Source organism: Watersipora subatra, chromosome 6, assembly GCF_963576615.1.
Source record: "Watersipora subatra chromosome 6, tzWatSuba1.1, whole genome shotgun sequence".
In the NCBI taxonomy this organism is placed as follows: Eukaryota; Metazoa; Bryozoa; class Gymnolaemata; order Cheilostomatida; family Watersiporidae; genus Watersipora; species Watersipora subatra.
In genome coordinates this window covers 27,832,749-27,855,110 of record NC_088713.1, presented here as the reverse complement: position 1 = coordinate 27,855,110, position 22,362 = coordinate 27,832,749, and the positions used below count along the sequence as shown (strand labels likewise).

At 35.9% G+C, this 22,362-nt stretch overlaps 1 protein-coding gene across 1 annotated transcript in view; it reads right to left on the bottom strand.

Moving 5' to 3' along the window:
* Positions 1 to 1,813: 1,813 nt before the first annotated feature.
* The window catches only part of LOC137398180 (myosin-2 heavy chain-like), a 36,536-nt gene continuing 15,987 nt past the window's right edge, over positions 1,814 to 22,362 (bottom strand). Inside the window, exons 12-32 of the mRNA XM_068084285.1 lie at positions 22,075 to 22,219; positions 20,757 to 20,951; positions 19,854 to 20,021; positions 18,955 to 19,200; positions 17,378 to 17,605; positions 16,430 to 16,600; positions 15,847 to 16,002; positions 15,351 to 15,470; positions 14,614 to 14,766; positions 13,076 to 13,201; positions 11,973 to 12,175; positions 11,370 to 11,484; positions 11,072 to 11,173; positions 9,192 to 9,364; positions 6,936 to 7,195; positions 5,732 to 5,957; positions 5,010 to 5,175; positions 4,633 to 4,827; positions 3,721 to 3,878; positions 3,143 to 3,269; positions 1,814 to 2,349 (exon numbers count right to left, since the gene is read on the bottom strand). Of these exons, the coding sequence (XP_067940386.1) occupies positions 2,197 to 2,349; positions 3,143 to 3,269; positions 3,721 to 3,878; positions 4,633 to 4,827; positions 5,010 to 5,175; positions 5,732 to 5,957; positions 6,936 to 7,195; positions 9,192 to 9,364; positions 11,072 to 11,173; positions 11,370 to 11,484; positions 11,973 to 12,175; positions 13,076 to 13,201; positions 14,614 to 14,766; positions 15,351 to 15,470; positions 15,847 to 16,002; positions 16,430 to 16,600; positions 17,378 to 17,605; positions 18,955 to 19,200; positions 19,854 to 20,021; positions 20,757 to 20,951; positions 22,075 to 22,219 (3,586 nt within the window). The 3' untranslated portion in view covers positions 1,814 to 2,196. The remainder of the gene's footprint in view (positions 2,350 to 3,142; positions 3,270 to 3,720; positions 3,879 to 4,632; positions 4,828 to 5,009; positions 5,176 to 5,731; positions 5,958 to 6,935; positions 7,196 to 9,191; positions 9,365 to 11,071; positions 11,174 to 11,369; positions 11,485 to 11,972; positions 12,176 to 13,075; positions 13,202 to 14,613; positions 14,767 to 15,350; positions 15,471 to 15,846; positions 16,003 to 16,429; positions 16,601 to 17,377; positions 17,606 to 18,954; positions 19,201 to 19,853; positions 20,022 to 20,756; positions 20,952 to 22,074; positions 22,220 to 22,362) is intronic.

The window sequence follows — 22,362 nt, the reverse complement described above, 5'->3', positions numbered from 1 at the left end:
ACAGCAGGTCATATTCACGAAGCATACCCATTTCTGCTGGCTCCTTCACATACATGTGAACTGCATAGAACTCGTGGTCATTCCAGTCTTTAGCCAGGGGTTTAATAACCGCTTCTTTCATAAATAGAACGGGTCTTTCATCCGGACCAGCCGCATTGAGTTTTTTATGACTCCAGACATCTCTGTTAGTAGTTAGTACACCTACCTAACTAACTGCAGATTCCAAAGGAATTGTTGCTGAATTATTTAAATACTTCTACTCGTTGAACAAATTTAGTCAAATTAAAAAATTGACTCTTAAAGAGGAAAAGGTTTATTAGATAAAAGTGGTGCTTACAAAGTGGCAGTTGAAAAACGTTGCTTGATCAACCCACAGTGATTTCTGCAATTTTGTAAAAGTAACTATAGCAAAATTTTTGAGACTTCTCTTTGCTACAATATATTTGATTATATCATAGATTATTATATACATAAATTGATATAGCAGAGACTATTGAAGAACATAATGAAGACTATAGCCCTAGCTGCTCTGTTGAGGAATGACTCTGCTTAAGGTCATAGCCTTTTCATTTGTCAACTCAAAATTCTCCAAACCCTTCTTATTTGTCAACCTAAAGTTCTCCAACCCCAACTATTGGTCAGCTTCAGATCTACCAAATCTATACAGTTGTCCAGCTTAACATCAAATTTTTTTTACTATTTTTCAAATTAAGATCCACAAAACCCTTACGATTGGTCAACTGAAGATTGAGCAGATCCTTACTATCGGTCAATTTAGAATAAAAAAATCATACGATTGGGTCAACTTGAGATCCACTAAAACCCTGCTGTTCATGAGTATACCTAGTTAGTCTAAAAAATTAGTAATAAACAATGTTTTAAACTTTGATGCAGTAATCCACGATCAATGCTTCAAGTGTCCTTAAATTGGCAGGATTTATTAACCTTGATATCAAGGTCGGAGTTGACACATGTATTACTATCACTTGCTCTTAGCTGCTAAAAGCTCTTGTGCTGCATTGTGATAAATTTGCAGCTATTTAACACTGGTAGGCATATTTAGCACTGTATAATGACAAGAGTGCCCACATTGAGAAGCACCTGTTCTGTGTATCTGGTTGTTCAGTAAGAAGCTCCATGGGATGAACACACACTTGCTGGAATTGTCAGGATTACCATAGTCTTCATTCAATAATGCTGAACTGCATCAAAGTGAGACTGAATTTGGGTTTATAACTCAATGTCTTTACTAATCTTGCTCCTTCATCTTGCATGCTAGGTAGTTATCTATATAAATTCCGTTCATAATAAACAAAAACTCATTAAACATAAAATCATGAACATGGTCTAGAAAGGTTGACCATGTTCAGTGATCAACAGCATGCTTACAATGTGGTGATGAAATCCTCAATGAGAGCCTATTCAGTGTCTTGTACTATGGAGATATGAAAATTAAATCATACACTCTCCTGGTCTACAGCCCTAGAAGGTATTATTACATCATACTCTCCATTGGTCTACAGCCCGACGAGACATTATAGTTACTAAATTTGTCAATTCTCTCTTGCCCGGACTATAATCTTGTGTACACTCTTTAAACCGAAAATACCATTGTTATCATAGCCTTAGGCAACTAAATTATGCCACTTACTCAGTAAAATAACACTGTTGTGTAACTGGCAGTTGAGTATCATATGTCTAGCGCAGTGCTAGCCAAGCAGAGGAAATCTTGCACTTGTAAACATTGCTATCATTTTTCGTGGCATTAAATGTATCAAGAAATAGGAACTACCAAAACTGAAAAAACTTTGAAATAAATTAAGACTTTTATTAATATTCAAGAACATGATAAATAGTATATAAAATATGTGGGAATAATGTAGAAAATGGACAGCAAATACAGCAGTGTAAAATATCACAGAATACAATATATTTAGTTATTGAGCGGAAAGCTCCGGTTTTATGGAACACCAGAGTCAGTGGATGGATTTGTGGACGGTTCAAACAGTAAAGATTACTCTGTAAAGATAAGATAACTACCGTAGTAATAAACTAAAACAAGAATTCTATAAAGAATTGATATAAGCTTGAGACTTATAATATACTGGTTCTGTCTAGCCATAATTAGAAGTGTCGACAAGCACTGACAGGTGTCAGCTGCTATGGCATATTGTCAATCAAGATAAACTGTCATGTTTATTTCTTAGAGCTTCCTTTAAGCTCACGTCTTTTCCTCTGTATCTCTGTCTGGACATCTTTGGCTGACTTTGCGATAGATGATTTCTTTTTACTTAGAGTTTTGGCGACATCAGACTCTTTGTCATCAAACTGCGACTCCTTCTCAAGAACCTGCACGGGATGTCCACAGAAGGATTTCATATGTAAATAAAGGCTTATGATAATACAAGGAAGGCTAGGAGAAATATTATTCTTGACTGATAGAGGCAAAGTTAACCTCACTCAACACAAACAAACTAAGGAGACCTCTAACTCTTGCGTTCGACGAAAACTATTATTGCTTGCTTTACTAATGTTGGAGTTGCGGTCTCACTGAATACGAAGGTATATTTGTTAGGAAATTATCTTAAAATTATTCAGTAATCCCACTAAAACATTTTATATCATCACTAATATTTGAGCTGTAAGCTTATTAAACATAAAATATATCTACAGTAGACATTTATTGAAAACAATTGAATAAACACAAAGTTGGAGCTAAGACGATATTCCACCTTTATCACTATTTAGAATAGATGATGATATCGATAATGATGTAAATGTAAAAGTGTAAATGTGAGAGGTAATCTAAACGGTACTTATTTACTCAACGTTAGAGTAAGTATTGCAAAATATCGCTCAACCTACCCCTCTCTTTGCTGCTCACTTTCAGTAAAAGTAACAATTTAAAACTTTTAGTTGATTTTACAAACTTATTTTTACATATAATTCAAGGTTTTACATTTAGTTTATTTACATAGTTTTATAAAAGAAAGTTGTTAAATCTTGTTCGTGATTTCTTCAAGTATTTATCATTAATTTTGAGCAAATCCCTGAACATCCGTATGATCCAAACCACCTTTAAAAGGTGTAAGAGAAGAAACGTGACATCATAAACAGTAAGTTATCTATTAGAGACACTCACCTGAAGTAACTGAGTGTTGAGATCATCCGATATATTTTCCAGTCGCTCGAGCTGCTTGCTGAGAAGATGTGATTGTCTCAGCTCCACATCGCTGTCTTTCTTTGCTGCCTTTGAACTGACATCAGACCTGATTAGAGGTAAACAGTGTTAGAAGCAAGGAACTATATGCTAGACTTAATAACAAACAAGAACAAGGATAGTAGTACATATTTAGCCATAGAAATTCATATTCAACATGATATGTTTTGCTCAGAGATGAATTTGTCACTAAGCAAAAATCTTAAATCTTTATAATACCATCAAATTTGTTATGAACCTTAGGAGATAGTAGGAAGATGAAAAGAGGAAAGATAGTAGTACAGTAGATGTAAGAAAGTGCAGTATATTGAGTAGGAGCAATGGAGCTAGACAGAGACGCTATTCAGCAGAAGTTGTGAATGAACATAGATGTGATATGGCAACAATAAATTATACATTCATGTCATGATGTGAACCTTACAGTAACAGAAGAGGTGTAACCTGAGTTCCAGATATACCTATTCATCATAACACATGGAGTTCGGAGATGACATTCATACCTTTTGATGTTGGCAGAGATATCAAGTCCTTTCAATTCTGCTAGCCTCTGTTCCACAATATCTAAGGATGGTTTCGTTCCTCCCCGTTCATTTAGCAAATGTCTCAGTTTTACATTCTCAGCATCACTTGATTGGAGCTTCAGGCGTGTATCAATGTTCTATGATACAAATAAACATGTTAGAAATGCTAGATAAAAGCAGGAATTATTGAACTTAATGGTTTATGAAAGAGAAGTACCACAATGGATGGAGACTGGAACTAAAAAGAACATATGTGATGGCAGTTTGCTGTCTCCGAAAAACCAAACACACTTTTTCCTACACTACTCGCTCCTTTAACATGTGATGATACTGATCTTAACTAAAATTGAGACTCCCCATTCATGTGGTGTTATTTTCAACCAAAATTTGTAATGAAGGGGGTACAAAATTTTAAAGTAAAAAACAATAACTAGTCAAATTAAACTGCTCACCAGCGCACATTATGAAGTCTCATTTGGAAGCACGCAATTTTAACTAAACTACACAACATGATAGCTATTTTGACATTGATCAGCTCACTGTCTCATTGCTATATATATGCATTATTATATGCATCATATACCTAGCATATCATTAATGTTAGAGGTTTCCATCATACATTAAGTTTAATCAATAAATATTTAACAATGGATGATGCAATTCACATGGTAGTAAACTGTCACTGAGAGCAGGTAAATGTGATACTATACCAGATGTAAAAGCATGACAAGAAGACGCACAAACTAACTCTTCAATTGATATAAAATCAATATAATTGGTGGAAAATTTGCTCTGACATGAAATCAGATCTAGTCTTAAAAACATTCGCAAGATAAAAATGTGATGGTGGTGAACTAAAGTCATACCTGTGAATAGAGATAAGCTACTAACCTTGCTATCAAACCTCTCTGGTGGTCCAACTCTGAGTTCAATGAGCTCTGCAAGCACATCAGTCTTGAAGGCAGACGTGTGCGAGTGCTTGAATGCCAGTTCGAGAGACGAGCGGTTGGTGAGACGAGCTGTCATTGTTGGTGCTGAAGGCCTTGATCTTGAGAAGAACATATCTTGGCAGACGACCTTCAGAGCCTTTCAAATAATCGCAATCACAATGAGACAAACAAAACACTAAACAGTATGCGAGCTCACACTGAACATCCAAATAATGCTAATAAAAACACTTTTCATCGCTTTTCAGCGACTACTAATTTCTAACTAAAACCCAACAGTCTGGTCTAACTGATGGCTATCATCGAATGTATCTGACATACTTTATAGAAAGCCCTGAGGAACATAGGTTGAGCATCATCAGTAAGGTCGCCCATAGCTATATGACTGAGGCAGTGCACGATGACCAGTATGAACTCTCCAATACTCTCCAGTCTCTCCTTGCGTACAAACAAGATGTTTCTGGCGCGCTCAAAGTAAAATGAGTGCCTGGAGAATACATTCATAAGAATTACACAGAAATAAGCAAGTGAGCGAACTAATTAGAGAACAAAGTAAATATTTGTATAAGTGTGCGCTCTTCCAGGAGTAACCAAGTGGTGCTGAACTAATTCTAATGAACTAATAATAACTGATTCATGGGTGGTAACAAGCAATAATTACTCTATCAACATACCTTGTAAAGTGATTGAAAAAACTAAAATTACTAGTACTACTACTATAATTAGTAGTAGTACTAGTAGTACTACTAATAGTAGTTCTACTAGTAGTACTACTATTAGTAGTAGTACTTACAGTACTACTTACAGTACTACTATTAGAGTACTAATAGTACTAGTAATACTACTAGTAATAGAAGTAGTATTACTATCACTACCACTAGCACTAATAGCAGTAATTGTACTAATACTAGTATGATTACTGCTACTACTAGCAGTAGTAGTAATATTAGTACTAGTACAATTAGCAGTATTAGTAGAGTTGCATATTTCACACAGCAGGAGATGACAACTACAAACACAACCAGCCGATGCTGATGTCTCACCTGTATGCATTTCTAGTGTAATTATTATGAGGTAGTTTGGAGGCGAGTAGAATGGACACTGGCTGCACCCCAGTCAGCTCTTCCATAAGCTTGGCTACAAACACTCCAAATCGGTAAATGACAAACTGGGAGGCGGTGATGTCTCTGATATCTACAGGAACAAGCTCTCCTTCACACTTCCACTGAGCATCTTTGACATCAAGGTAGGGCACTGAGTAGTCTCCACCTTCAAAAAAATTAACAAAGCGTGAAAACTCCTGAGCCCGCCAACCAATGAAATATTTTAATCACAGCAGCATCTTGATCTCTAATTTCTTTGCTGTACCTGCAAATGGACAGTAAAATGCACTCATTGTCATCAACTGACATACTGCTAAAATGAGTACTTCCCGTTTGTCACACCAGTGCTATTGTGAAAGAAGCCAGCCGACTACCAAACCAGGGCCAGTTGGTTCTAGGAAAGGTCTAACCTGACGAGAGCCAGCTGGTTAAGTAAAAGGACCAGCCGGCTTTCTCGGAGACGGAGGGTTGGGGCTAAACTATATGAAGGATTGTGATGTTGTCCCTCGGTGCAGGAGGATAACTCCAGAGTGACAGATGCATGCACTTCTATTGTACCACTCTTTTTATTATAACGCGTTGATAACTGATTGATACTGATAAAATACAAAGTACTAGCAAACTTGAAATGGTTAACTTTTCTGGTGTGAAGAGGCAAAGAGTGGTGCAGGATCTTTTACACTATTTACTATCATTGTACTGAGAATATAAACAAAGATATTGGATGCTTGTTGAACAGTTTTTGAACTGTAATAATAAGCAACAACCAATAATAATAAATACATTAGTCTAATATGTTTTACATAATGTAGTCCATTGCGTGACTTGGTCTGATGCTTCTACCTAAATGACAATCTGCTTTAAAAGATGCAGATGCTAGTGACAGCAATGATGCTCCGCCAGTGAGAGAGTGCAAAATATAGGTGACATGCATTTGCAAATTTGGCTATGCTTGAGAAAGGGTTAAACTGTAATAATAAGGAATAGCCATTTTCATGAGGGATGAGACCCCCTACTTGGTGTAACTATTGCTACAGTGTCACAATCAGCTAACCTGAACTAGCAAGCTTATATCAAATAAAGACAAACTCATTACGTATTATAACTCTATAACGATGGTTATCCAGTAGAGCTGTTTACAAACCTGTGACATGGGAGGAAGTAACTCCTGACTGCTTGTCAAGCATGCTCTGTAATTCCTCGACTTGCTGGAAGAGAGGTGAGGACATAAGCATTGAGATGTAGTCTTTCTCTGAGACTGGACCTACTGTTGCTACTGCTGATGTCTTTGCTGCCGGCTGTTCGCTTCCGACCTGTGACATTTTTACTGGCGCCGCCGTGGTTGGCCTCAAAGCGGCTTGTTTGGTTTCTGCTCCTTCGACGTCAAGGAAGTTTACCTTTGTGCTACAAAACACCTTAATCTTTGTAACCTACATGAGTATTAATTTTTTTGTCTTTTATGTGAACAAATGGAATATTTATAACATCTTTTGCTATTTTTAATGTATACAATAAACACAGTAGAACTTTACCATATGATGCAGCAGTTAACTCGTCTATCATGTTCATAAAACATGCAAGTCATTTCATTATATACATAATATATATAGTATATATATAAATATACATAATATATATTATAGTATATAAATATATACAGTATATAAATATACATAGTAAATAAATATGTTATATATATTACATATATATATTAAATATTATTTATATTAATATTATATTATTATTGATTTATTATTGTTGTAAAAGTTTTTCTTCACAGTCGTGTGGTGGTAGGTGACTGGTTGTAGTCCATGTTGGGTCCGGGTCTTAACAAAAGGCCAAAGGATTCAACATCTTCCTCAACTCCACTAAGAGAGGACCTTCCTCAAAGTGTGAGTTGTTAATTGTTAATGTTAATTTATTATTATTATATTATTATTAATTATTATTATTATTAATATTATAATATTATATATAAATATTACACATATAAAATATATATAATATATATATTATATAATATACATAATGTATATTATATATAATATATATTATATATATTTGATATATATCGAATATATGTATTATATATATAATATATACATGTATGTATAAAATAACGTATACAATTCGGGTACACACAGCCAAGAAAGAAAAAGTTTGTTTTACTTGACAAAATAAACACCGCTACATACAACTAACTACATACAACTAAGCTCCCTCAACAGGGAAGAATACAGAATTACTGACACTATGTATATATAAATACAACTAACTACATACAACTAAGCTCCCTCAACAGGGAAGAATACAGAATTACTGACACTATGTATATATAAATACAACTAACTACATACAACTAAGCTCCCTCAACAGGGAAGAATACAGAATTACTGACACTATGTATATATAAATACAACTAACTACATACAACTAAGCTCCCTCAACAGGGAAGAATACAGAAGTTTGTTTTACTTGACGGAATAAACACCGCTACATACAACTAACTACATACAACTAACTACATACAACTAACTACATACAACTAACTACATACAACTAACTACATACAACTAACTACATACAACTAACTACATACAACTAACTACATACAACTAACTACATACAACTAAGCTCCCTCAACAGGGAAGAATACAGAATTACTGACACTATGTATATATAAATACAACTAACTACATACAACTAAGCTCCCTCAACAGGGAAGAATACAAAATTACTGACACTATGTATATATAAATACAACTAACTACATACAACTAAGCTCCCTCAACAGGGAAGAATACAGAATTCCTGACACTATGTATATATAAATACAACTAACTACATACAACTAAGCTCCCTCAACAGGGAAGAATACAGAATTACTGACACTATGTATATATAAATACAACTAACTACATACAACTAAGCTCCCTCAACAGGGAAGAATACAGAATTACTGACACTATGTATATATAAATACAACTAACTACATACAACTAAGCTCCCTCAACAGGGAAGAATACAAAATTACTGACACTATGTATATATAAATACAACTAACTACATACAACTAACTACATACAACTAAGCTGCCTCAACAGGGAAGAATACAGAATTACTGACACTATGTATATATAAATACAACTAACTACATACAACTAAGCTGCCTCAACAGGGAAGAATACAGAATTACTGACACTATGTATATATAAATACAACTAACTACATACAACTAACTACATACAACTAAGCTGCCTCAACAGGGAAGAATACAGAATTACTGACACTATGTATTTATAAATACAACTAACTACATACAACTAAGCTGCCTCAACAGGGAAGAATACAGAATTCCTGACACTAGTACAAAAACAGCATGAAGAAATTATGAACATACGTGTTAGCAAGATCGTCTGCATTAAGGTTCCTATGTTGTAGTTCCTGCTTCCTCTGTTCATCAGCTTTTTGCTGTAGATCTTTAGCAATACGGGCTTTCTCAGCGGCGGCCCGTCTTTCCCTGCGCGCTTCTAATTTAGCCTGAAGACTCGCATGGCTTTTCTCCTTCTCACTCTGAATGCATATTAATAAGAATTACATAAATATGGTAAATGTGACTTAGCAGACATTTACAACTAGATGCCTGAGTCCGCAACAATTTATTAACTATAAAGTAAGTACATCAACTATAAAGTAAGTACATCAACTCTAAAGTATGTACACCAAATCTATACTTGAAAGATTTACCGTTTATTTATAAATATGAAGTGAGCTAATCATCGAAGCATTTCCTATAAACTCTACATAAAAAGAGGAGGCATAAAAAAATACCAAGATGCCTGAGTACATGTCAACTCATCAACTTAAATGCATGTACATCATACCTACATGTATCATACATATCATACATGTATCACACATATCATACATGTATCACACATATCATACATGTATCACACATATCATACATGTATCACATATATCATACATGTATCACACATATCATACATGTATCACATATATCATACATGTATCACACATATCATACATGCATCACACATATCATACATGCATCACACATATCATACATGTGTCACACATATCATACATGTATCACACATATCATACATGTATCACATATATCATACATGTATCACACATATCATACATGCATCACACATATCATCCATGTATCATACATATCATACATGCACCTTTGAGAGATTTACAATCTATTTATAAACACTATGTGAACTGAGCACCTAAACATAGAGCAGTCAAGTCAGTAGACACGAGCGATTTGATCTGCCTGACTAGTAAACATCTACTATAACATGCTGGAGAGAAAGAACACACACATAACATTAAGAGGCACCAAGAGAGGTTCATCTACACATAACAATGAATATGAACTAAAGAGAGCAACTGTGGCCTACAGGACATCACAAGATGTAACCTAAAGGTAGTCTAGTCTAAATCAACTGTGACAGCATGTCAACTGTGACAGCATGTCAACTGTAACACCATGTCAACTGTGACAGCATGCAGGGTTCAATACATTCACCTTCAACTGTAGCTAGAAACAAAAGCAATTGTATAGCAATGTTATAATTGTGAGAAACTGAGTGTCACAGAAGCATGCAAGTAGCCACAACAATTGCAGCAGGAAAGGCTTTTGGGTATCTTATCTGTCTACCTGGCTTCTAGTTGATTTTTTGCTAATTCTATAATCAAATACTAATAGATTATATTATTATTATGTTACTGTAATATTACATAATACTAGCCATAATCCCGGAGATGCCTGCTATTTCTTTTATTATCAAACAGATATGCAGCAAGGGGGTGTTTTAGAGGCTGGTTCACAGGAACCAGATGGAGTTTTAAAATCAAAGATTTTTGGCAACCTGGCAGAAGGCACTGAGCATATGCATGTGAAATTTGGATGAAAGATAGTTGAAATGCATAACATTTACATGGACTAATGCAGACACGCACTAATGGTAGAGTGTGACTTAGTAACATAGATCAGGTCGTACTAGTGGCAGTAGAAGAGCTTGCAACTGACTAGCAGCATTTAGATGTGGTCATATTTGAAACCGTCCAAGAGATGATCACATGGAGAAGATGAGGCTGGCAGCGAGAAGGTTAGTAAAACAGCGATATAAGCAATGCAAATGCCCGAGCAGCAGGCAGCGCCAATGAACGTAACGCTACTAACATGTACTTCTAATGCAAGTACTTTCATAACTAAGACCTGATACTAGCCAGTGCGCTCACCTCGAGGTTCTCCTGCAGTTTCTTCACGGTCTCCTTGTGCTCAGCCAACAACTTCGCCCTCTCATCCTCATCCTTGGCCGAATTAGCGATCTCCTCTTCTTCCTGTAGCATTAAAACAGCGCTAGCAATGATGAAGAACGAGTACTACAGTATATGAGAGGGTTTACAAAGATGATTCACAAACTGTAATTTATGAGTAACCAGCCTTGAAAGGTTTTGTTTAAAAATGACTAAACAGACTCAATGAAACAAGAGTGGGTAACTCTCACAGTATTCATTAGCAAATAAACTAACACACCTTTTGCTGTCGTTCTCTCAGCTGTTGCTCCTGTAGTCGCTGCCTATCAGCCAATCTTGCTGCCTCCCTTTCTTCTTCCTTCTTTTTCTCCAATTCAAACTCTTCTTCCATTTTTCTGTTAAAATTACACTGATTGGATTTGTCTAGGAAGACAAAGAGAGGAGAAAGGAAGTAAGAAGATGAGCAGGAAATGAAAAAGGGAAAAAGTGGTGGAAAGAACTAAGACAAGAGTTGCAAAGGGGTGAGAAAATAAGAGCTAGAATAAAGAGGGGAGGGGAAGAGAGGGAGGGAAAAATTGGGTAGAAAAAAGGAGATAAGGGAGAAGGGGGGTGGAAGAGGGTTGAAAAGGAGAACAGAAGGGAAAAAAGAGGGTGCGAAAAGGGGAGGGGGAAGAAAAGGAAGGAGGGGGAGGGTGGTGGAAGGGGAAAAAGGGCAAGTGGGAAAATGGCATCAAATGGAAATGTAACAGGACGGAGCATGGAATGTAAGAATGAGAAGAGAAAGGAGAAATGGGAAAAGAGAGTAAAGATGGAGTAAACAATAGAATGAGAGAGTGATTAACAGTGACACGAGAGAACTTGATCCCAATTTGATATAACTTACCTTATAGCTTCCTCCATTTCTTTCCTCTTTGCCTCTTCCTGTGCCAGTTTAGCTGCCTTAGACTCTTCGAGCTGAGCAGCCATCTTAGCCACTACATCTACCTTGTACTTATCAGCAGCCGCTCTCGCCTTCTCTGCCTCTTCCTCATATTGCTTGGTGAGAGCCATCTCTGGTGTTAAGTCTTTCATCGCATCGAATAGCTCCTGTATTATAAAGGTCGCAGATACATAACTTGACCTTAGATTTAACAGAGATTTCCTAGAAGTACTTGACTAAAAAATTTCTGACAAACAGAACTTTTTCAAATTGCATCAGAACTATATTGTCATAAAGGTCACAAAAAGGTCAAACATAGCTGACAAGCTTTAGTAATTCCATGCATTGTCTTGTACAAAGCAGAGGAAGAAATTGGTTAAGACTAAAAACAAAAAAGGATCATTACGACCACACAATTCTGATTGGTCTACTGCAGTTACTAAAACTCTGATTGGTCTACTGCAGTTACTAAAATTCCGATTGGTCTACTGAAGCTACTAAAACTCTGATTAGTCTACTGCAGCTACAAAAAGAACTGAACTAGTTAGAGACAACTTATTGATCATAACATCTTAATAGAATATCTTATCTCTCATCTGCAGGTTTGTTCCAACCAACAGCTCCGCAGATGCAATAGTTATGGCTTAAAGGTTGACTTGCAACAAAATTCACGTTACAATTATTTGGTATCAAAAGGTTCACCGTCTTACTCTGCTGTGTTGTAGGTACAAAATATATGGAAATGCGATAACAAGCTCTTGAAAGCTCAAAAACGAACAGTTAATCGCAGCCATCACAAAAATGACGTAGATTGGATCGAATCGCCGACGAATCCACAAATGGAACCCTTTGAGGCACGATTTCAATACGTTTCCTTAACTTCAAAGTGAAATTTAAACTTCAATCACACCTGTAATAAGTTTAGATATGAACTGCTGACATAAACCCTTTACAAAAAATCTGAGTATATGCTATAAATATGGGACTACTGCCAAAAGTCAACTGCTTGTCTAATCTATGACGATCAGCAAAATTAGCCAGATAAAAAAGTGGAAAGAAATACGCACCTTGAGTTGTTCCTCTTTGAGATGCAGCTTCTCGTACGTCTGCTTTATCTCGAGGTCTCTCGAGGCATCAAACTTGGCTGCTGCCGTTATGTCAAGCGTAAGGCCATCAAATTCACTCAGTTGTTTCTATAAGACATGTTTATATAAACAGTAAGTGATATGGAAGTAGAAACAACTTCTACAATTAAACAAAATGTTCTACAACTTTATTAGGATAATTTTTGTCCTCTGAAGCCATCATGTTTAGTTTCCAATCATTTTGGTGAAAAAGGAAGTTTACAATTTTTAGGTATTGATGGGTTTTATCTTAAAAGTTAACTGACAGTACTCTACAATTACAGTACATCTAGTTACATATACAATGTATATAATAATTATAGTTTGTATTTCATCAATGATATTAATGCTGAAAAAACAAAAAGTCAGTTTTAGTAACAAAAACACTCACGAAGCTTGAAACTGCAACAAAAGGAAGTCCTTTATGGTTAAACATAGTCGTATGATATACGATATCAATGCTAACAACTAACCAACGCCACCGAAAAGTTGGCAGCCATTTTAAAACATTTTCGTATCTAGTTGCGACACTACATGTTTTAGTTACCCAACATGACAGATAATTATAGCGGAAGGTCAAAACAGATTCCACAAATATCAAAAATGCATGCACTGCAATTATATGTCCCGTATTAACTTTCAAGTGGTGGTTATAGAATTACACCAATTGGCTTGTAAGTACATTTTGTGGCCATTTGAGGCCTTCCCAGGGAGAGAAATTTAACAAATTGACCGTAAAAATGAGCTATTCCTTCAGAAGTTTGGTTAAAACCTATGCATACCCATGTTTAATGCATACTTTGCTTTCCTGAATAAGAACTTTGAACAGACGATATTTAGACAATTTAGTAGAATAAATAAATGACTGATACAATTGGGTACAAAGTGTTCCTGAGATATTTTTAGTATTTTCCGATATTTCCAGCGATATCCGTTTGCAGTCGATATTTTAATAAGATCACAAATCTTTCTGTCAAATTCCTGAGCTGAAAATGCGGATGAAAACTGGTATTTGGTTGAAAATCCACAAAAAAAACTATTCAAACGCCAATCTGCAATTTTATCTGCTGCTGTTAATGCAATATTAATGTTAATATTTTTAGCTTACAGTTAACCTTTAACTGAATCAGGCTTTAAAACAAAGTGTTTTCTTGAAAAGCCTCTTGAGGTTTCTGTACTTCTATACTTGTAATAAAATCACCCATTAATGACTTAGCATTTAAAAAGATTGGTACATAAATTAATACAAAAACTAACAAGCTCAGCCAAAGGTATGACAACTCCAAAGTGAAAAGGTTTGACCACTACATTTTCAGGTGTTCACCAGTAAAACATTTGGTACAGCTGGCAATAGAAAGTAGAGTTACTATGAGAAATTACACTACACGGATAAATCACTGACTAACCACAGCCAGTCACATTTACATTTGCATAAATACATCTTGGAAGCTCAGCGTTCAGTCAAATGTTGAACAACTGACCTTGTGCTGCCTTTTGAGTGAGTCACGTTTTTCAGCGAGCTGAGAGTCAGTTAGACTAGCAGCGTTCACTATTAGGTCTGTCAGCTCCTGTTCCTGTACCTTAATAAGCTCCGCCCTCTCTTCCTCTCTGCTGACTCGTGCACCATTCTCCGCCTAGCAAAGAATTTGCAGCTGAATGATAAATAGACTACTTATAGTTATGTCAGAAGAGAACAGCTAAACTGATAGCTTGCCGTTATCTATACATCCTTTCAAAAGATGTTAGTATGTGCATAAATTGTAAATCCAACAGTCTGGTGTTTAAAACTAGAATTCAAATTTGTGTACTTATTATTAGACTTTTCCATGTGTGATGGACCTGTATTTTAAGAGTAGAATATACTTAAATGACCTAAAGATAGCTACATTTAGGTACCGCTAAGCAATGATCAAAGTTTTTAGTATAAATTTAGCAATAATCAGCAAGCTTTCAGTCATTTTTAGACGTAATTGTTTAAGAAACCAATCATAAGATATTTGTAAGCTAATATACAAACAGACATGACAATCTTATCTTCAATATACCTCATTAGCTCATGGAAAACTCATGCCCAAATTCATCTCAAAATAAACTTGGTTCAAAATAGTTTTAGAGTTAGTTATAATATGAATTTAGAAGAGAAGTTTCAGAAGACCAAGTAGCGATAAAAATATATTAATACTAGCTAGAATAAACAAGTTACAGATCAGTGACAGACCTGAGCCAGTGTGTTGTCACTCTGTCTCGTCTGCTGATCCTCAAGCCTGACAGCTTGCTTAAGGTGTCTCTGCCTCAGCACTTGGAAGATGAGACTCTCTTTCTCGTCTCCATTTTTACCCTGTGATAAGTTTATGCAAGTAACGTGGCACGCGGGTAGCGAGGAGTACAGCAAAAAATAAAAAATGTAATAAATAAATGGTAACTTTTTTGCCTCTATATGCGAAGAGATGCAACCTAAACTAACCGTTCCGGCCTTACTGGGTACATAGAAAGAAATAGATGTACTACATTGAAGGAATTGAATGGTAAATCATGAAATTCGTTTTTTCTGTGCCAGGCATAAGTTCAAATATTATGAAAGGAAAAATAAAAAAGCTTATTTACCTGACCAAAAAAAACCCTGAATGATAAAAAAGGTAAAATGGACCATAAAATTTTATACCGCAAATGTATCTGTTAGTCTAAAGTTTAGCGTTTTAGCCTGAGAAACTAACTGCTGCATGGAGCTGTAGCACATCCCTCTCCTGTTTCTTGCTTTCAGCATCTAGGAGGGAATCTCTCTCCTGTTGCTGCTTCACCATCTCATTGCTTAGCTCGTTGTCAAGTTTAGCCTTCAGCTGGGCGGCTCTCTGGCGCTTCCTCTCCTCTATCTGTAAATGGAAGAATCTCAGTCTACATATAGAATTTAACGTGAAAGCCTTTGAAACAATTTGTGAATTATGACCTGTAATATCGCAACTTCCTGAACTGAATACTGAGTTTTGGCATCCATGTCTCTCCAATTAGATAGAACGACTTGAGTTGGCAGAAACAACAAGAATACGGTAGCGAATCAGGGTTTGCTAGTGAGTTTACATCACAATATCATAGCTCATATAAACTTACAAAAAAAAGCAAAAGGGAGTAGACAGTTTGAAGGAGAAGAATCTGTATGCGTAGAATGATTCGCATCAACTAATGCTAGTAACAAGTGATATGGAATTATTATGTCTGAAGACGACATGTTTGTCTGAAGACGACATGTTTGTCTGAAGACGACATGTTTGTGCTGACCAGGTTTATTAATCAGCTCGTTACCTTATCTTGAAGGGTCTTCTGCTGGCGAGCCTTCTCCGTGTCAAGGTTATTTTCTAATGCAGCCAAATCCTTCTTGTGCTCAGCCAATAGCCGTTCATATTCTTCAGTAGACAAAGTTCGCTGTTTGGCGGCCATCTCACGATCAAACTTCCCTTTTTCACTCTCGAGTGCCTGTGAGCAGATGAAAATATGGTGTTTACTTTGAATTTTGGGTTATACTCGAGGAAAGGAATGGGCATCTACATGTATGTTTCACAGACTTGAAGCTGTGACAAACAATTGCTTTACGTTATGACGCAACGCTGTGACCACTGTGACTGTATATAATTGGCAACACTGCTCTATCATGATATGACAGATTGCTTCATTTATGTCGAGGTAAGGATTTATACCTTTAATTGAAAATCACTGTAAATAGATATACTGCGCTTAGCCGGAGTGTAACGCTGCTCAAGTGGTATGCGAGCAAACCAATTTCTTATTTCGCCGATGAAACAAAAAGTTATGAATCACTATTTTTGCAATCATGATGGAAAGCATTGATTTCTGCCATTGAAGAAAGTAGGGAATATGACTAGATTCATTTTTGGTGATAGAAAACAGTCTGAATCAACCAACTATGCCCAAAACTTATGGTATAAAATTCATACAATTAGCTTAAAGTTTAAGATTATATCAATTAGTTGCTAAGGAAGACCCATGCTAGGTAGGAAAACCCTGAGCTTAGCTGCAAGCAAAGAGGCCCTCGAACCCTGCTAGCTACAATACCATGAGCATGTCATGTAACAGCAGTGATAGAAACAAAGAATGCACAGAGAGATGAAAAGAGAGATGAACAGATGAACATTCAAATTAAACACATGACCTAAAAAACAAATGAGTAACAATTATAACAGAGTTGAAAAAGTTATCACAAAACAATGCAATACCAATCGAGTGGCAACTGACCAGCTGCTTCTGCAGACTCATCTGCTTCTCAACAACTTGTGTTGTGCTCTCGAGTTCCTTATCGAGCTCTGTTACAGCAGCTCTCAACTCTTCCGTGACCTTGACCTCCACCTCAGCCAATTTCTCTGTCTGTTTCTCGTGCAGATGTGCTGCCTTATCAGATGTTTTTGACATCTTTTCAGCAAGGTCTTTGACAGCGTCAGCAGCTACGGCTTCTCCTTTACGTGCCTGAGTAAGATGTGGTGAGATGGAGCGGTAAGACAAGTGAAGAAAAGCAATTTATAGCTTTAAAAGTTTTAAATATTAGATGAAATAAGATAAAGAATATAAACTTTACACTTCTAAAATTTAAAAGTATAAAATTCAAACATTATGAAATGAAAAAACAAAATTAAATGCTGAACTATAGAAATTAATAACATAAATGCATCTTGCACTATTACTCTAAAGTGTAGCTTGTTAGCCTGAGAAACTAACTGCAACATAAAGCTGTAGGACATCCCTCTCCTTTACAAAAGGATTGTGCTACATCCTTCTATAAAAGGTGTGGAATTTAGCCTTGTACATCTTTTCGAAGTATAACATTTTTTTAGAAGAACAAAATTTTAGAAATACGTATATATATTAATATTATTATATTAATCAATAATAACTGCAAATTTTATTAGCACTGTTTCACTAATGCATAAAACTGAAGATATCGTACATGAATATATAAGAAGATTGTAGCTGAGAGCAAGAGTTAAAATGATTAAAACTGAACAGTCCCGCAGTAAATAATAAAGTGATGACAACAAGCAATTAAAGGCAGAAATTCCAAGAGCTATTAATGTTACAATGCGACAAATCTAGCAGGTGCCTTGACACTCGGAGCAGGTGCTTGACACGTTGTCATAATATATGGTTATGATCGCAGAGAACTCATACACCAGTCCAGTAACTTACCTTTTCAAGCTATTAAAAGAGAAAATCAATTAGTAACAAACTGATCTCTTGAATAGCCCACCCTGGTCTTCAACTATCTACTACCTAGAAACATACTAAAACCCTGTAGTCACGCTTATTTCTTTCCAATAACAGATTGAGGAATATAAGTAACCAATAAAAGATACCTCATGCTGTCTCATGATTGGCTAAAAGATTTACAAAAATTTATTAAGGAATGTTCCTATAGTTCACCAGTAGCTGTAAGTTTACTATTTTCTGCATATCTATAGATTGTATATACACATAATACATATCTATCTATAGATTGTATACACACATAATACATATCTATCTATAGATTGTATACATACATAATACATATCTATCTATAGATTGTATACACACGTAATACATATCTATCTATAGATTGTATACATACATACATAATACATATCTATCTATAGATTGTATACATACGTAATACAATATTTCTTCCCCTAATATAAGCCTGCACGAAAGTACAACAATCTTTTGATTTGAACTAATTCACACGAGAGTGTGAGTTGAGCATGAAACTTTATTGTAACATGTTATGAAGTGTACATTATGGCTACGTTTATTAAGTGTGTATTATGAATGCAAACTCTCACCTGTGCCAAAGAAAGACGCGCCATCTCTTCGTTTACTGCCTTCTCTTTGCTCAACTCCTCCTGCATCCGCTTTCTTGCTGCCAGCTTAGCTGCTAGCCGGTCTTTCTGAGCGTTTATTTCACTCTCTGACTTTCTTTCCATTTCTTTTAGGTGCCTCTTGTGCTCCTCTATGAGACGGTCTCTCTCTTGCAGATCTTTTCCAGCCACCTTTTTCAGTTCAGTTTCCTCGTAACTGTACAGCTTGCTCTACAATTAGTAGAAAATCATGAGGGAACTGAGGAGCATAAACGGTCTTTTTATGATTCTGTCGTCATTATACTTTTATTTACAATACACATTCACAAGGTTTTACAAACCTTAACACACTTTTTACAAAGTAATATATTTTTAATAAGTATTTCTAGGTAATATATTATTTAAACGTTAATTTAGGACTTGCCATCTATTTTTCGAAAAGTGTTGGCATCAATAACAAAGTCCAGGAAAGTAATCACCTCATCATCCTCGTGAATGCAGACCATAATTAAATTTATGTGAAAGAAGATCGGAAGAATAGAAAAAACAAGATTAGCAGGACAACCTTTGTACTAGTTTATGGCCCTCGAAGAATCCGTCTCCACGGCATGAGAGCTATGCATGGCCACTGCGCAATCGCTGTTTCCTTGCTGCGAATTTGCTGGCTTCGCACTGATCAATGCGCAGTGATTTCAGTGCGAAGACGCCGTTTCCATAATTCGGAGATAGCGCAACTCCGAAGCACTGCACATCATGGAAACATAGTGATGGACAACTGCCAAGCGTGATTGCCAACTGCCAATTTTTATGAAATTGTGAACCAAGGCAACAGCAAAAAGGAATATAGTAAAATTTTACGGCAAAACATTTATGGCTGGTATTACCTTCTGCGTGTCTCTCATCACAGCAAGAAGTGCCTGGTCAGCTTCCACAAAATCAGCATTCTCCTGTGTCTCATAAACCTCCTGAAGCGCAGAATTGTCCTCGGCACTAAGGACCTTGTCAGGCTGAAGAGCAGCTCGCTTTTTCTGTCTTCGTGACCTCAATTTTTCCTGCACAAATAAAGATCGACGATATACGTCTGATCACAGAATTTAATGAAAACTGTTACTGCAATATTTTTCTCTATGAAAAAACAACTTTCTGGACACAATGTCATCTCCTAGATTAGAACATTTGACTCTAGTATCAACATGAGGGAACAATTGGCAAGTTGAAAAAGGCCAAGCCCACACGAAAGAAACACAGGCCTTTAAATGTTAGCATCTTTGGCTGCTTTGCAATTAGTAAAGCACGATCTATACACAACGATAACCACTAAACGTCGACATGTTTCAACTGCAAAAAATACAAAATATTCCATCTGTGAAATACAAGGAGAACAAGACCAAAGGCCTCCGACTAATCTCAAAAGGTCGATATGGGTGAAATATTGCAGACTTTTGTGTCATAGATTATCATTGTTTGACATTTGGACACAGCTAATACGATCATAAGAATGAGCATAGCCATCCGTTTGACTAAAGAGTACACATCGGGAGTTGTGTACACGTCGAGAGTGTAATGAAACATGTGGATAGACAACTAGTTAAAAGTTCCAGTAGTAAACTCAGTATGGAAATAAATTCGGGTTCATCTATATTCATAAGTTTCAGCTACAAAGTAAATATACTTTATTTTTAAAAAAGGACCAGAGACACTTTCCTAAAACCAGACTCTTTAGAACTACAAGTTTTGACCAAAAACAATGAAAACTTATTGTAAGTTGAATTTTGAAATATACTGACTATGATAGCTTGTGTACGCTCCACATTATCAACCATGTGCACGTGTTCTCCTTTGATTATAGCGTCTGATGCCTCATCTCCGATGGAAAGATGGAGGTTGGTGAGCCTCTCAGAGGCGTCAGTCTCAAAGTGTTTGCCGGACTCCTGGGCCTCCTGTTCAGCCAGCTGGTTCTTCATGTCAGCCAGCATCTTTTGCTGAAGACATCAAATAAACATGTGAAACAATCGGTAAACATAGTAAGTATGATATTACTAGTACAACACAGAAAACGCAGAATCCACGCAAGATGCAGCAGTTGAAATATTATTCTTATATATTATTACATAATTATTTTTATATATTGTATAATTATTTTTATATAGTATACAATTATTTTTATATATTATACCATTATTTTTATATATTATATAATTATTTTTATACATTATACAATTAATTTAATACACTATATAATTAATTTTATATATTATATCATTATTCTTATATATTATTATATTACTATTCTTATAATCAATGAGTGCTATTTTACTGCCTCTTGGAACTAAAGTATCATCATTATTATATCTATTATTATTATTCTTACTATTGTTGTCAAAATTGTTGCTAATAATCTAAAACAAAAATACTTCATTATCAAGTCTCCACAAGGTGGTAAATTTCATGTGGATGGCCATGATGAAACTATTTTTAAATTTCTAACAGAACCCAACGCCATCACCTAGTACCGCTTCAAACGTTAATTTATAAGAAAGTCTGGCATATTTATCTTCTGAGCATTTAACTGCGATAAAGTTTTGTCAATTTCAATCAAAAAAACCTGGCAATCAGATCAAACATAAAAAACATAAAAAAAATGAAAACAAAGAAAAATACCGATATTTTTTGCTAAATTTTTTTTCTGCTAGAGTCTACTAAAATGTTGTGCAAGTTCATATTTGAAAAAGAGAGTAGAAAAAAGGAAACACCTGCTGAAGAGCGAGTAGCTTGAGATCCTTACCTGCTGAAGAGCGAGTAGCTTGAGATCCTTACCTGCTGAAGAGCGAGTAGCTTGAGATCCTTACCTGCTGAAGAGCGAGTAGCTTGAGATCCTTACCTGCTGAAGAGCGAGTAGCTTGAGATCCTTACCTGCTGAAGAGCGAGTAGCTTGAGATCCTTACCTGCTGAAGAGCGAGTAGTTTGAGATCCTTACCTGCTGAAGAGCGAGTAGCTTGAGATCCTTACCTGCTGAAGAGCGAGTAGCTTGAGATCCTTACCTGCTGAAGAGCGAGTAGCTTGAGATCCTTACCTGCTGAAGATCGAGTAGCTTGAGATCCTTACCTGCTGAAGAGCGAGTAGCTTGAGATCCTTATCTAGTTCTTCATATGCAGGGATGACAATAGTAGGAATGTTGTCTACTGAAACTCCAAGAGATTTTGCCTCCTCGATATGCAGTTTGTGTAGGTCCTTCTTTTGCTTACGCCGTCTGTAAAAGGGAGGCAGAATTTAAAGCTACTTCCACCTATTTTGGTATAAATCTGCGTGTAAATTACCCAATATTCAGTGTGTTTACTATTGTATAAGTTTCTAACAAAAAAGCCAACACATTTTTATGGCTCGATGTTAAAA